Source organism: Diaphorina citri, unplaced genomic scaffold, assembly GCF_000475195.1.
Source record: "Diaphorina citri unplaced genomic scaffold, Diaci psyllid genome assembly version 1.1 scaffold33, whole genome shotgun sequence".
Classification (NCBI taxonomy): domain Eukaryota; kingdom Metazoa; phylum Arthropoda; class Insecta; order Hemiptera; family Psyllidae; genus Diaphorina; species Diaphorina citri.
Window position 1 is genome coordinate 13,097 of NW_007377470.1, and position 13,747 is coordinate 26,843.

At 39.0% G+C, this 13,747-nt stretch overlaps 1 protein-coding gene across 1 annotated transcript in view; it reads right to left on the bottom strand.

Annotated features, from left to right (window-relative positions):
- Positions 1-13,747, bottom strand: part of LOC103511456 (low-density lipoprotein receptor-related protein 1B-like) — a 48,171-nt gene that overhangs the window by 9,445 nt on the left and 24,979 nt on the right. The window contains exons 14-26 of the mRNA XM_026825173.1: positions 10,169-10,344; positions 9,617-9,756; positions 7,629-7,730; positions 6,344-6,569; positions 5,453-5,624; positions 4,636-4,767; positions 4,084-4,264; positions 3,150-3,383; positions 2,896-2,900; positions 2,551-2,784; positions 1,448-1,587; positions 794-1,034; positions 95-256 (exon numbers count right to left, since the gene is read on the bottom strand). Of these exons, the coding sequence (XP_026680974.1) occupies positions 95-256; positions 794-1,034; positions 1,448-1,587; positions 2,551-2,784; positions 2,896-2,900; positions 3,150-3,383; positions 4,084-4,264; positions 4,636-4,767; positions 5,453-5,624; positions 6,344-6,569; positions 7,629-7,730; positions 9,617-9,756; positions 10,169-10,344 (2,145 nt within the window). The remainder of the gene's footprint in view (positions 1-94; positions 257-793; positions 1,035-1,447; positions 1,588-2,550; positions 2,785-2,895; positions 2,901-3,149; positions 3,384-4,083; positions 4,265-4,635; positions 4,768-5,452; positions 5,625-6,343; positions 6,570-7,628; positions 7,731-9,616; positions 9,757-10,168; positions 10,345-13,747) is intronic.

The following is a 13,747-nucleotide window of genomic DNA, read 5'->3' on the forward strand; positions in this document are numbered from 1 at the left end:
TATTCTCGGAACGGCTGCTTTCTTCTATTTCGGGAGGAGCTTAGCAATTATAGTTCTCTCTATCAAATCTCTTAAAAAAAAAATATTAACTCACCACAAATAGGTCCCTCATCCGAGCCATCCAGACAGTCCTGCTTGGAGTTACACAAATATGAAGGCGGTATACACGTGGTGTTGTCACAAAGTCTGTTGGGATACTCGCAGTGTTCTGGATCAGGTCTGGGAGTGGTCGAGGTGCTTAACACAGGAATCGTATCTGGAAATAAAATAAAAGAACCTTAAGGGATGGTTATGCTACGACACAGACCACACGAGTCTAAAGTAGCAGTTGTTTCGTTGCTAAGAAATAAAAACTGCGGTGAAACACTTATGTAAAAAAAAGAAGGTAACCAACCAGAAGGAGTAGTTATAGCCGGAGGATTCATATGATCACCGAAGGATTCTCAATCAAACGATAATATCACATGTCTAGGCTGGGATTGAACCCATGCCCTCCTGTTAACTAGGTGAGTACCTTGACCACTACGACACTGACTCTGAGGCAAACTGAAGAATAGAAAGGGCCTAATTACGACCAACTGCCCAGACATAAGGCCAGCCATTCACTATCAGTAGACCTGCTCAGGTGTAAGGTCTACCTGATAGTGTGTGTACTCGTCAGATATACCTGATCAGCTGTAACTGTCAGGTCTACCTGATAGTGAGTGGCTGGCCTAAGCCTTGCTGAGCTTAAAAAAAAAAAAAAATCATAAAATCCTGATCAATAAGAAGGATAATTATCCTCATTTCTTACCACAAAACATTTCGTCTTCGCCATTAAAACAGGCGGGTTCTCCGTCACAAACCAAAGCCTTCGGAATGCACGTCCTCAGCACATCCTGACAGTCAAACTCGTGCGGCTCACAAGCCGGAGCACTGATGGTTCGATTCCCGGAGTGGGTGCAATTTGTTTCGTCCGACCAATCGGTACAGTCGTTGACTCCGTCGCATTTTTTGGCGGCAGGGATGCACTTGTTGTCAATGCGGCACATGATCTGAAATCGAGAAGGATTCACGGTTAGCCCAATGGTAACGTGCTTGCTTGCCATGCAGAAGGTCCCGGGTTCGATGCCCACCAAGGACAAAAAATTGTACTCATTTTTCGAGTTCAAATATTTCAACGGGTTACTTTCTGGTGTTCTCGTGTTGACCCAGAACCTCCGTAAATGGGAAGTATTATGTCTCTTCTCGCCCATCTGATGAAGGGCATGATACGACACAGACCACACGAGTCTAATGTAGCAGTTGTTTCATTGCTATGAAATAAAAACGGCGGTGAAACATTCATCTTTTATTTTAATCCTATTGAAGTTAAAACGGATTCTAGACTAAATTAAGGATTCCAAAGGAAACATTTCGTCAACAACGAGCAGAAACAAAAGAAGGCCACAAAATAAGAAGGACTCACATGAGTAGAATCGCCACAAGTGGGAAGACATTCGGTCTCATCGGATCCATCCCTACAATCGGGAAACCCATCACAGTAGAACGTCCAGGATAGACATTGCTTGTTAGCACAGGTGAATTCCGTGGGGAGACAAGATCGCTCTGAAAATTTGGTTAAAAGCAAAATAAGGTTAAAAGTTTTTTTTTTTTTTTTTTTTTTTTTTTTTTTTTTTGACAGCCAAATTCGGTTCTCATTTCAATGAGTTTGGTCGTGCTTCAAGAGTCAACTCGTAAAAACTCGGGAAAATGTTTCCTCTTTTTCCTTTGTTATTACTGGTTTACTTATAGGAAAAAAGGCACTATCAAAATCACAGCAAAGGAACGGGGAAAAATTTGGCTCACGAGTTTTACCATAAGGGTGGAGGGTAGTAAATGATAGAAGCGTAAGAGAAGTTGCCCACAACCAATGCTACGTGTTACAGAATCACTGTAATTCAATAAGCCCATTCCAATAGTAGAGAAAGATAGTCCAAGAAGATTTGATTGAAGGCACGAATGCAAAAACGAAATCATTTCCTCAGACCCTTCGCAGCATCGGAATGTTCAAAATTAAAAAAAAAAAAAAAAAAAAAAAAAAAAAACAAAAGAGCAAGTGCTAAGATAAGAGGTTGAAGCTGGAGATAATGAATAGCACATCAATACCTATAATTATTACCTATTACCTATGCATATGTAATTGTGTACAATGTATGTACAATTTTATTGTATACTGTACAGTACACAGTCTTTCTTTTGGTCCAATCAGACGAGGGTGAGGGAGAATAAACCTGCCATTTCTAATCACCGGGACCACAATCTGATTTTAAACTTGGTTTCACTTTAAATCTTGGATTAAGAGCAATCCAATTGCTTTTCTTTTTCCCAGCTTTTTTTTAAGATATACATACCAAATACATAAGACCTTCTTTAGACTGCGGGAGTAAATAAGGGACTTTTCATTCTCATTCTGGCAGTATAAGCATCAGGGTATATTATATTCTAATAATTGGCTAAAAAGTTCGAAATCAACCAATTGGGTCTTAAATCAAGTTTAAAACCAGCTTGCGGTCCTGGTCCAACACTCACCACAATGATCTTCATCAGACGTATCGTTCAACCCGCAATCCGGCTGTCCGTCGCACGCCCACGCGAGCGGAATACATCGCAAGGTCTCGTTACACGTAAAATGTGACTCGTCGCATTTCCTATCCTGACAATGTTCTGCCAATTCGTCACTACCGTCCTTACAGTCTTCGTCGCCGTCGCACTTCCAATAGGCGATGATACACGTCATGTTATTGTCGCACGAGAAAAGGTTATCTTAAGCATATTTAAATGCCCGGCACAAATACCGTTCCCCATTAATACACATAGAAAATATTATGACTTGACTAGGACTCGAACCACCAACCTCCAGATGCGAAATCCTACTGAGGCTGGATTGGAAAGACGAAATGATTTCATTAGAACAGAGCAGAATATACTTTGTTCATTTTGATATATTTGCACTTAGTATGTCCCCCCTAAGAACGGAGTAGGTATATCCCATAAAATCCATAAGGTGCACATAATATGTAAGACCTTGGCTAGACTGCAAAAGGGACTTTTCAGTCCTATCCCTATGGAGAAAAAAGGAGAAAACTTAATATAAAACAATAGAAAAAAGTATATTCTATTCCATTTACCCCGTTTTTGGATGAAGGACGAGCGACCTGGGCAAATATTTGGGCACTTTGTACAACACTTTCCGAATGGAGAAGTCAGATATTTTGGCCACATTGATTGTTCCAATGCCGGCGTCTGTCCAATACAAGTTGTTCGCCATCCAATCGACAGCCATACCTTCCACATTGTAAATGCCGGTATCTATGACGACCTCTTTACCACGGCCGAACATTTTCCTCCTCTCAATGACGTAACTGAAACAGAAAATTTATTTACACCATTTTCCTCCTCTCAATGACGTAACTGAAACAGAAAATTTATTTACACTATCAGTTTGGACAAAAGGAATTTTAATTGTGTTAAGCATAAGTGATTGTCACAAATGCCATTCAGCGCTTAATACACTACGCTAAATTTTATGACATGACTTGGACTCGAACCACCAACCTCCAGATTAAAAGGCCACCGTGCTAACCACTACACCACTGAAGTTAGTGAAAAGGAACAAAGACAAGATAGAGATATATTATTGTTATGGATATTTGCCGACCCCGTTTGAACGGGAACATGGCAAAGCAAAAGAAGAAGAAGAAGAAGAAGAAGAAGAAGAAGAAGAAGAAGAAGAAGAAGAAGAAGAGATTGTTATAGATATTTGGTAACTATGTTAATAGCAAACAGAGAAAAAAATTCGGAAGTAAGGGGCTAAAAGGGCAAAAAAAGAGACAGAAGAAAAGGTGGAAAGCTTGTGTGACCCAAGACTTGAGTGAGAATAATTTATCAGGATAATTCTACACACCGACAATTTCAAAAAAAGAAGACTAAATTAAAATTAAACAAGGAATAATTTACATACCTGGTCAACTCAGCGTAGTAAATATACTCCTCCTTCTCATGACACCGACAATTTCAAAAAAGAAGACTAAATTAAAATTAAACAAGGAATAATTTACATACCTGGTCAACTCAGCGTAGTAAATATACTCCTCCTTCTCATGATAATCGATAACAGAAGGTCGCTTCAAATCTGTGATCGGCATAATGGCTTGCTCAGTAGTTCCATCCCGCTTGAAAGTGAGGCCTTTGATGATCGCAGGCTTGCCTTTGGCGTACAACAGAAAGGTGGATGGCTTCAAAGCTGAAAAGAAAGTATCTTGGCATTAGTATTTTTATTATAATAATAATAGAACTTTTTTATACTGCTCTCATAGAACTGAAAAGTCCCTTTACTCCAGCAGTAGGCTACTACTATCTATTATTGTGGTCAAATTCTCAAATTATTCTGAGGATAAAATTCCATACCTCGGCTGGGCTTGAACCCACACCCTCCTGTTTACTAGGCGAGCGTCTTGACCACTACAACACCGAGGCAGGTATAGAGATTAGTATTGGTATAAGTAGGGCCATCGGCTATAATAAACGGCCTATGTCACTGCGACCTGGTTAGATCTTTTGTGACTCTTCAGAGAAGGAATAGAGATGGATGAAGGCAAAAGGAGGGATACTTACAAACACACTTATTGGTGGGCGTTAGTGAGTAGCCAGCTTCACACACACAACGAGCTACTCCAGTGCCATTGATGTATTTCGGTATGCAGAAGTGACGACAGCCTCCATTTCCTTTGCTACAGGGATGTGATAAGGACTGCACTTGTGAGAGCATTTCAGATTCTCGCAATCAGCTTTGTTATCTGTTGGAAACAAAGGTAAAGAAATGAGCTAATAGAATACCTTGTTTGTCTGGCTGGGGGACTTTTAAACAGAGAGGACAGCCTAAAATTTCCCCTGCTAAAGATCGTAAACATCCGCTCGTAAAATTTTTGTAGCCAGAACCAAATGTCAGCCCAAAGCAATAACTCAAAGGCTGATTGAGAGGCTGACGAAAAATGCCGACCTCATCTGAACACGGGAAAAGACGAAGAAAAATTAGGGTCGGCGTTTCTTGTCAGTACCTTCCAGGCAGCCCTAATGTGTGCCTCATGTCGAAAGTTGTAATTATTAGGCTATTTTCACGTGAGTTTAGCTGGTGGACTTTTTTTAGAGGTTTGATAGGGGGATCTGTAACTGCTATGGTCTCATCGTCCAGAAACCTAAGAGAGAAGGAAGACAGGATAGGAGAAAGCCACCCGTTCCGAGAACGACCATTATCAGTCCAGGATAAAATCCGCCCCGGGCGGGAATCGAACCCGTGGCCTAGCGCTTACAAGGCAGACGCCCTTATCAACCAAGCTAACTAGGCTGGCTGGGGGACTTTAAACAGGGATGATACCAGCCTGAAATTTCCCTTTCTTAAGAAATAGCAAAGGTTGAGAGACCGATATCTTACCATCAGGTTGTTTCTGTCTGTGATAAATATGAATGGCAAAAGGTCGACTAAAGTTGGCGATGGTTTCATAGTCATCCGAATTGAACTTGTTCACTCGAATGATACTCTGATTTCTCCAGCTTGTCACGAACAAATTGTTTTCGAACACGGTAATGTCGTACAAATTTTGAACCTGGAAAGAAAACAAGGATTCCAGGTAATAAGGTGAACTTAGAATAACCAATCAAGTATTAAATTATATACGGTAAGCAGAACCTTCTTACAACTTTTGTGGATATCACAAATACTAAGTGCCTCCTTTGAAGCAATTGCCTTTTTTCACAAATCTTTTTACACTGGTAATGCCGCCACCTAAACAAATGTTCAACCTCGAGTTGAATGGCCACAGAAGAAGAGGAAGACCGCGATTGCGGTGGAAGGATATGATCAATAGAGACTTGTCACATTCCATTCTGATTCAAAATGGCGGTGCTTCAAAGTCATTCCTCTTACGCCGCGCTGATCCCGTACAAAGGACGCCGGACGGGTCAAACACTAGTAAAATATAAATCTTTATCTTACCATCCAGTGGAAATATTTCAGGAGCAGGCAAGTCCCAAGAATTAAGCAAATCGTTGATCTGAGCGCACCGCAGGCGAACCGATGAAACGTTCTGTTGTTGAATAAAGCACAGCGATTGATTGCGATGGTTGAATTCGAGGGCAAGCGTGTGTGTTCCGTTGAGAAGCCAGGAATCGAACCCGGGGCCTCCGGTGTGCAAGCCTACTGTGATACAAACTCGGCTATGGAGGTTGCTTTATAAGAAGTATTGTGTCTCCTATCGACCATCTGATATGGGATATACTACGGAATGGACAATTGGGCATGCTACGACATGGCAAAAAAACTTACCGGGAATCCTTTGCGAATGGTTTTCCGGTCCGTCCCATCGTAGTTGATTCGGTCGATGAAATCCAAATAGGTATCCACCCAATAAACGTGCTTAGTCGGAAAATCCACGGTAACTCCATACGGATAGACAATCTTGTGGGTGACCATGGGAAATCTTTCAGTACCGTCCAACAGAGAGCGTTCTAACATGGGCCTGGTAGCGCCCCATTTGGTGAAAAACATGTACCTGTTAACACAAATGGATATTATTTATTATTTGTGTAGACGAAGTGTATTATTATTAAAAATGGGTATACCATGAAATCAAATAAGGGAAATTAGGAATAGCTCGAAAATAGATGGCGTTTTTCACGATTTTAGATTTCGGCCCCATTCGCTCAAACTTTGCAGAGAGGTTCGTTGAGGGATACAAGATAAAAAGTCTAACTGGGCCGAGATCCCAGAAGTGTGCGTTAATCAGGACCAAAGATTTTGCTATTCAGGCTTAAACTTTCGAAAAAAGCTCGAAAAGAATTCGCGATTCTCACGACTTTAAATTTCAACTTTAGCCAATCTAAATTTTCAGAGAGGTTCGTTTTATGATGTGGATCAAAAGTGTCCACAGGCTTAGGCTGGAGGGAAATACGGTTCGGCAATTATTCAGGACCAAAATTTCGCTATTGAAGAAAATTTTCTGACAAAGGTCTGGAAACTTACCCTGAAGTAGGATCCAACGCAATTCCTCTCGGTTTACTCAAGTTCAGATCGATAGCAATCATACAGTGCTCCATGTAATGCGTACAGAAGTAGATGGCCTCTCTACAATGAAATCCAAATAGGTATCCACCCAATAAACGTGCTTATTCGGAAAATCCACGGTAACTCCATACGGATAGACAATCTTGTGAGTGACCATGGGAAATCTTTCCGTTCCGTCCAGTAGAGAGCGTTCTAACATGGGCCTGGTAGCGCCCCATTTCGTGAAAAACATGTACCTGTTGACACAAATTATTTATTTTTATTAAACGAAGTGTATTATTCATATATAATTATACAATATATAAAAATAAAAAAAAAAATCAAAGAATGGAGTTTTGGTAATAGCTCGGAAAAAGTTTGCGTTTTTTTACGATTTTAGTTTTCGCCCTAATTCGCTCAAACTTTGCAGAGAGGATCGTTTTAGGATGTGTGAAAAGTGTCCTTGGCTCTAGGCTAGAGAAATATACAAATATACGGTTCGGCAGTTATTCAGCACCAAAAATTCCGCTATCCAGAAAAGTTTTCTGACAAAGGTCTGGAAACTTACCCTGAAGTAGGATCCAAAGCAATTCCTCTCGGTTTACTCAAGTTCAGATCGATAGCAATCATACAGTGCTCCATGTAATGCGTACAGAAGTAGATGGCCTCTCTACGATGGGTTAACATTTAAATTTCCCACTGATAAAATCCTATCGATTGGTCCCCTTTTTCCATATATATTCCCTGTTTGAATGTTTGCAATAAACTGGTAGACGGAATATTGTGAAGTCGCTAGGTACAAATGTCAATACGAAATTTTCATTCAAATAGAATTTAATATCACAGAGTTTGTACCCCGTTCTCTCGTCATTTGCTTTCAGCAAAAACTTATTGTTGCTCGTCTAACTTTCTTTTCAATTCCAAGCTCGTGTGTACAAAAATGGTCCCGTAAATTGTATAGGAAAAAGTGCTTCAGGGAGACACCAAACAAACAAAAGAGCCCAAAGGAGCCCAAAATTCAATTGGCAAATTTTGTCAAGTTCGATAACGACTGACTACCTACTTAAAAACTACTAATCAAAATTGAGTACACACACTATCAGGTGCACCTGACAGGTACCTGATAGTGAGTGGCTGGCCTAAGGCAGGTGGTAGAGAACGTTACTAAATTGACCAGCCTTATCACTATCAACCGGCTCCTAGGCTCCCAGTCGGGATAAGGCCATGGGTTTTGTTCATATTGTTAGAGAACTTTCAGAGATAATGGCTGGACCTGTGTTGGTTTCAACATAAGTAGGGTGGGTTGGGGTAATTTTTGAGACGAGTGCTATTTTGAGCCACCAACTATAATCATGTCTTTTGAGAGTAGTACGCCCGTCTCACACTGGAAGCGTTGAGGAGTGACTTTTAGTAACGCGTAGTCGCCTGCAAAACCAAACCTATAGGTCAGCTCCCATGGCGTAGTGGTCACTGTTCTCGCCTAGCACGCGGGAGACCCGGGTTCGATTCCCGGCGGAGTCAAGAAATTTGTATCATACAAATGATTGATTCCGTGACTGGCTGTTAAAGTTGGTGTCTCTGCACCTGTCTCAAAATTACCCCAACCTTCCCTACATATTTTGCTTTAACCTTGACACCTGTGTTGTTTTTATAAAAAAAAAATCAATAGGTATACAACAAATAAGTTCAGAAATTTATACGAATAGGTAGTTAGCCGCGGCGTAGCTTGGACTGTTCTAGTACCAACCCTATTCGACGTAGCTTAATTGAGCAACACAAGAATAAGAAAACTTAGGAGGGGGAAATGTTATATGGAGAACTCATTAGATATAAGTAATAATTTTATAAATAACTACCTACATACTTGCATCATGAAACCTTTCAAATTCTCAACAGAGAATAGAATGACAAATGGTATGTACTTAGTAACAATGTTTGTAATAACACATTCATCATTCTTGGTAAAAAAAAAAAAAAAAATACCTAGGTACCTACCGAACAAGACTAGCGCTTCTCACGACTTTACCTTTAGACACAGGTCGCTCAAATTTTGCAGACAGCCTCGATAATTTATGACGATCAAATGTGTCCGCGGGCCGGAACTCGAGAAATGGACGATTCGGCCGCTATTTAACGCCAAAACTTTGAAAAAGCTCAAAAAGTTGCCCCTACACCTAAGCCTCAGAGGGGGCTTATGGGGTTAAGCTAAAACTTCAAAGCAGACCACATTCAAGCTTCAGCCAAGCCGTTCAAGTAACAAACATCAACAAGGATAGGATGACATTGTGTTATTCGACACCTTATTAGGTTCCCTTCATTACTTCCCCACTACCCTCCAGTCGAGAAAGAGTAAATAGAAAAAAGTTGTAGTTTCACTACTGGATGCATAATCTACACAATTTCCTCATTATGACATTTGTTTGTACGTAATTGGGTTCAATTTTTATTATAGCTTGCAGTTTGTAACCCTTGATTCATTAGTTTTTACTTCTCAAGTCTAAAATTTGTTGATGTCGTTTTTGAACTGACCGATTTCCCTATGGCAATGCGAATTACTGTGCAAACGTAAGGAAACTTAGTCCTTCATCCCATTCTTCGATGTCCATGGGGCCGAAACATTCCTCCCAGAAGGCTTCGATGGTCTCATACAGATGAGTCTTCACGCCTTGGAAGGAAAACCCTTCGTCCGTGTAAGTCTGAAGACGGAAAGATACATGGAGTTCGGTAAATGTTATACCTATAAAGCTTCATGAGGGATAAGTCAATAAAACCAATGTTGGGATGGATCGGAGTAAAGATGTATCCACATCACTTCCACACATCTTTTTTCCAGTCGACTGTTGATCGACTATGTGTGGACACAGCTTAAGACTAGCGATAATACAGCGCAAAGTGCAGTTAGCTTGTGTACCGTGGAAGACCAGGAACTAGATGGGTGGACAATATCAGGAAGAAAGTAGCATACAGAGGAGATCAGGAGACCCAAATTTATGGATGGACGCAACAAAAAAATCGAGAAGATTGGAGACAAAGTGTTTCTCAGGCGTATGGTCAACAGGGCCCCAGCCACGAATAAGTAAGTGAAAGGCCGGAATTCGTACCCAGCACCTCCAGGTCGAGAGCCAGTGCTCTGAACCACTCGGGCACATACATACCATTAACAGCTGTACAACTTTTTCCATCCGGCCTCAAGGTGTATCCTTCAGTACAAGAACATACGTAGGAGAGATGAGTATTTGTGCAAGTCTGATCACAAGAGCCGTCGATCAAACACTCATCAGCATCTGAAATAATGGAGGATAGTTTTGAATTAAAATAGGTCACTCTAATAAATATAAATAAAATGATTAGTACAGGCGCCAATGCAGTTTCCAAAAGGTAATTGGTTCCGGTTCCAAGAGTTTATCGAAATGAAAATACACCTTGATAATTTGAAGTGATTGAACAAAAAAGATAACTTACCAACACACTGGGTTTTGTTTGGACCGCGGAATGTCATGTTGACATTTCCCAAGAACAAGTGGTAAAAGTAGTTTAACCCTCCTTTTTTTTCTTAAACGCTCTCATCCTGGGAGCCCTTGAAGCAAGAAAAACAGTACAAAGTAGCATTAAACTTTTTAAGACCATGAATGGAATTTTTATTTTTTGAAAACAACAGTAAATGGAAACTTAACAAAAATAAAAGTCCGTCTCTTGATTTATTTGTGAATCGAAAGTAATATTTCAGATTTAAAAAAGGACAAGTTCTTATCCAAAGACGTCGGCCTATAAAAGTGGTGAGATCAGAAAAGGCCAAGTCTGCTTTCCCAGTTTTTCGGGTCTGCTGAATCTCAATTCCTTCAACCCTCCCTCAATTTCAACTTGACATTGTTTTTCATTTTATTTTCATGTTAATAATAGGTACCTTCTTACATTTGAGAATGAAAAAAACAATGCCAAGTTGAAATTGAGAGAAGGTTGAAGGAATTGAGATTTAGCATTTTCAGCAGACACGAAAAACTGGGAAAGCAGACTTGGCCTTAATTTCTGATCCCACCACTTTTATTGGCCGACATTTTTGGATGGGAACTTGGCCTTTTTTACATATTTGTGTTTTTTTGGGGGATCTCACTCCTTTTTTTAGCCCGTCTTTCCTTTATTATTACGATAGTAATAAAAAAGGTATACTGGACGGGCTATTGTATTCGGTTCGGTGTCGTCTGTCTGTCTGTGACTCTGTCTGTCTGTCCCCATAGAAGGACTTATATCCAAACCTGGTCGACCTATATATCAAATTAAAGGTCTTTTTACCAGGAACACGAAAATTTTGTCCAGAAAACCATAAAGCCAAAAACCAAAAAAACTGTTTTTGGGGGATTTTTTTCACATTTTCTCACTCAAATGAGCTCTGATCTCGAAATTTGTCGCGACGACTTAAGAACTCAAAGCGAGAAAGTTTTAGATAACACTTCAGTCGATAATTTAAGACCGTTTTTAGCGTCACCTGTGTTAAGTGTTAAGCTACGCCGAGAAAGGCCAATAAACGGATGGGTGACTTAAACATTATATTGGGAATAAAGGGAGAACGGGCTCTAGTCTTGATTTTAAATCATTACATGAAAGTAAATGGAGGGAGAAGAATGTACCATCAAATTGGAGAAAGGATTGAAACAAGGAGATATAGCTTCAGCAAAAATATTCAATTCAGTCATACAAATGGTATTCAGAAATCTGGAGTGGAGTAAATTTGGAATAAATATAAACGGGGAACATCTAAGCCAACTCAGATTTGCGGATGATGTAGTGATCATAGGCAAAAACTGTGGAGAACTAAAAACCATGTTACATAGCCTAATAGAAGAAACAAATAAAGTTGGATTAAAATTAAATGCAAAGAAGTGCAAACTGATGAGAATAAACAGCGCAGAAGAAACAGAATTGACCATTGAAAATGAAAGTATAGAAGATGTAGAAGATTTTATATATTTGGGACACAAATTGTCTATATATGGCCAAGATAAAGAAATCACAAGGAGAATCAGTTTGGCATGGAACACTTTCAATAAGTATGGATATTTGTTCAGATCTGCAGTAAATATGGAAGAAAAGAAAAAGCTATGGAATATGTGTGTGCTACCAAGTCTGATTTATGCCTCGGAAACATGGATAATGGATGCTAAAACAATAAAGAGACTGAGAGTGACAGTAAGAAGCATGGAAAGGGCTATGACAGGAATACCGAAGAGAGAGAGAAAGAGAAAGGAGTACATCAATAAAATCACAGGAATAAAGGACATAGGAAAAATTATAATACTAAGAAAGTGGAATTGGGTGGGACATATCATAAGATGCAAAGACAATAGATGGACTAAACGAATGATGGAATGGTGGCCAATAGAGAAGAAAAGGAAAAGAGGAAGACCTAAAACTAGATGGGATGAAGAAATGAGGAAGATATGTGGCGAATCAACGTGGAGAAGAGTAGTATGGGAAAGAAAGGAATGGAAGAGAATGGGAGAAGTGTATGCATGTGTTTGGCTTAGAAATAGTTAGTTCAAAATAGGTTGATATAAGAAAATAGTTGTTTCTAACTATTTTAAGGGTATCTTACAAGTGTAATGGCCAATGGAAAAGCAGAATTTTGAATTTGGGCGAATCATATCGAAATATGGAATTGTAAATACTTTTCCACACTTTGGTGATTTGGGGCACAGGTATAACTACCCATAGGTATATTTCTACTTCTATTATAATACTACTTTTGAGAGATTTAAGAATGTGGGGTATCTTACAAGTGTAGTGGCCAATGGAAAAGCAGAATTTTGAATTTGGGCGAATCATATCGAAATATGGAATTGTAAATACTTTTCCACACTTTGGTGATTTGGGGCACAGGTAAAACTACCCATAGGTATATTTCTACTTCTATTATAATACTACTTTTGAGAGATTTAAGAATGTATATTTACGTAGTTGATTGTTCTTGTTCATATAAGTATAGATTTATATATCTTTAAGTTTTTCTTTTTCCCTCCAAAAAGTTTAAATATTTATTTTGAAATTGTTAAGTCAAGAGGCAGTAGGAAACTACAGATATTCCTTTTAAACAATAGTTTAATTACAGTTTAAATATTTATTTTGAAATTGTTAAGTCAAGAGGCAGTAGGAAACTACAGATATTCCTTTTAAACAATAGTTTAATTACCCTTGATTATATATATTTATATTATGTATTTTTATAATAGTGAGCCATTAAAATCACAGGTGTCAATCATACCTCAGCAGTTGCTGAATTGGGGTCTTGGCCTTGAGGGAGGGAGAAGAATGTACCATCAAATTGGAGAAAGGATTGAAACAAGGAGATATAGCTTCAGCAAAAATATTCAATTCAGTCATAGGTATAGGTATTTCAAATAGGAAGAACTTAAAAATACCTACTTCATGTATAATGGTTATATTCATAGGTAGGATTACTCTTTGTATGTTTTTCTAAACTTATAAGCTTATAAGTAGGTATGCAATGTATTGTGCCTTTAAATGACCACCAAATAAAGGTTTATTTATTTATTTATTTACATGAAAGTAAAATCAAAAAATCAAATCAAGAATAATAATAAACTGAATATTAAACAAATTAGGTAGGTAAAAAACCAAAAAAACTGTTTTTGGGGGATTTTTTTCACATTTTCTCACTCAAATGAGCTCTGA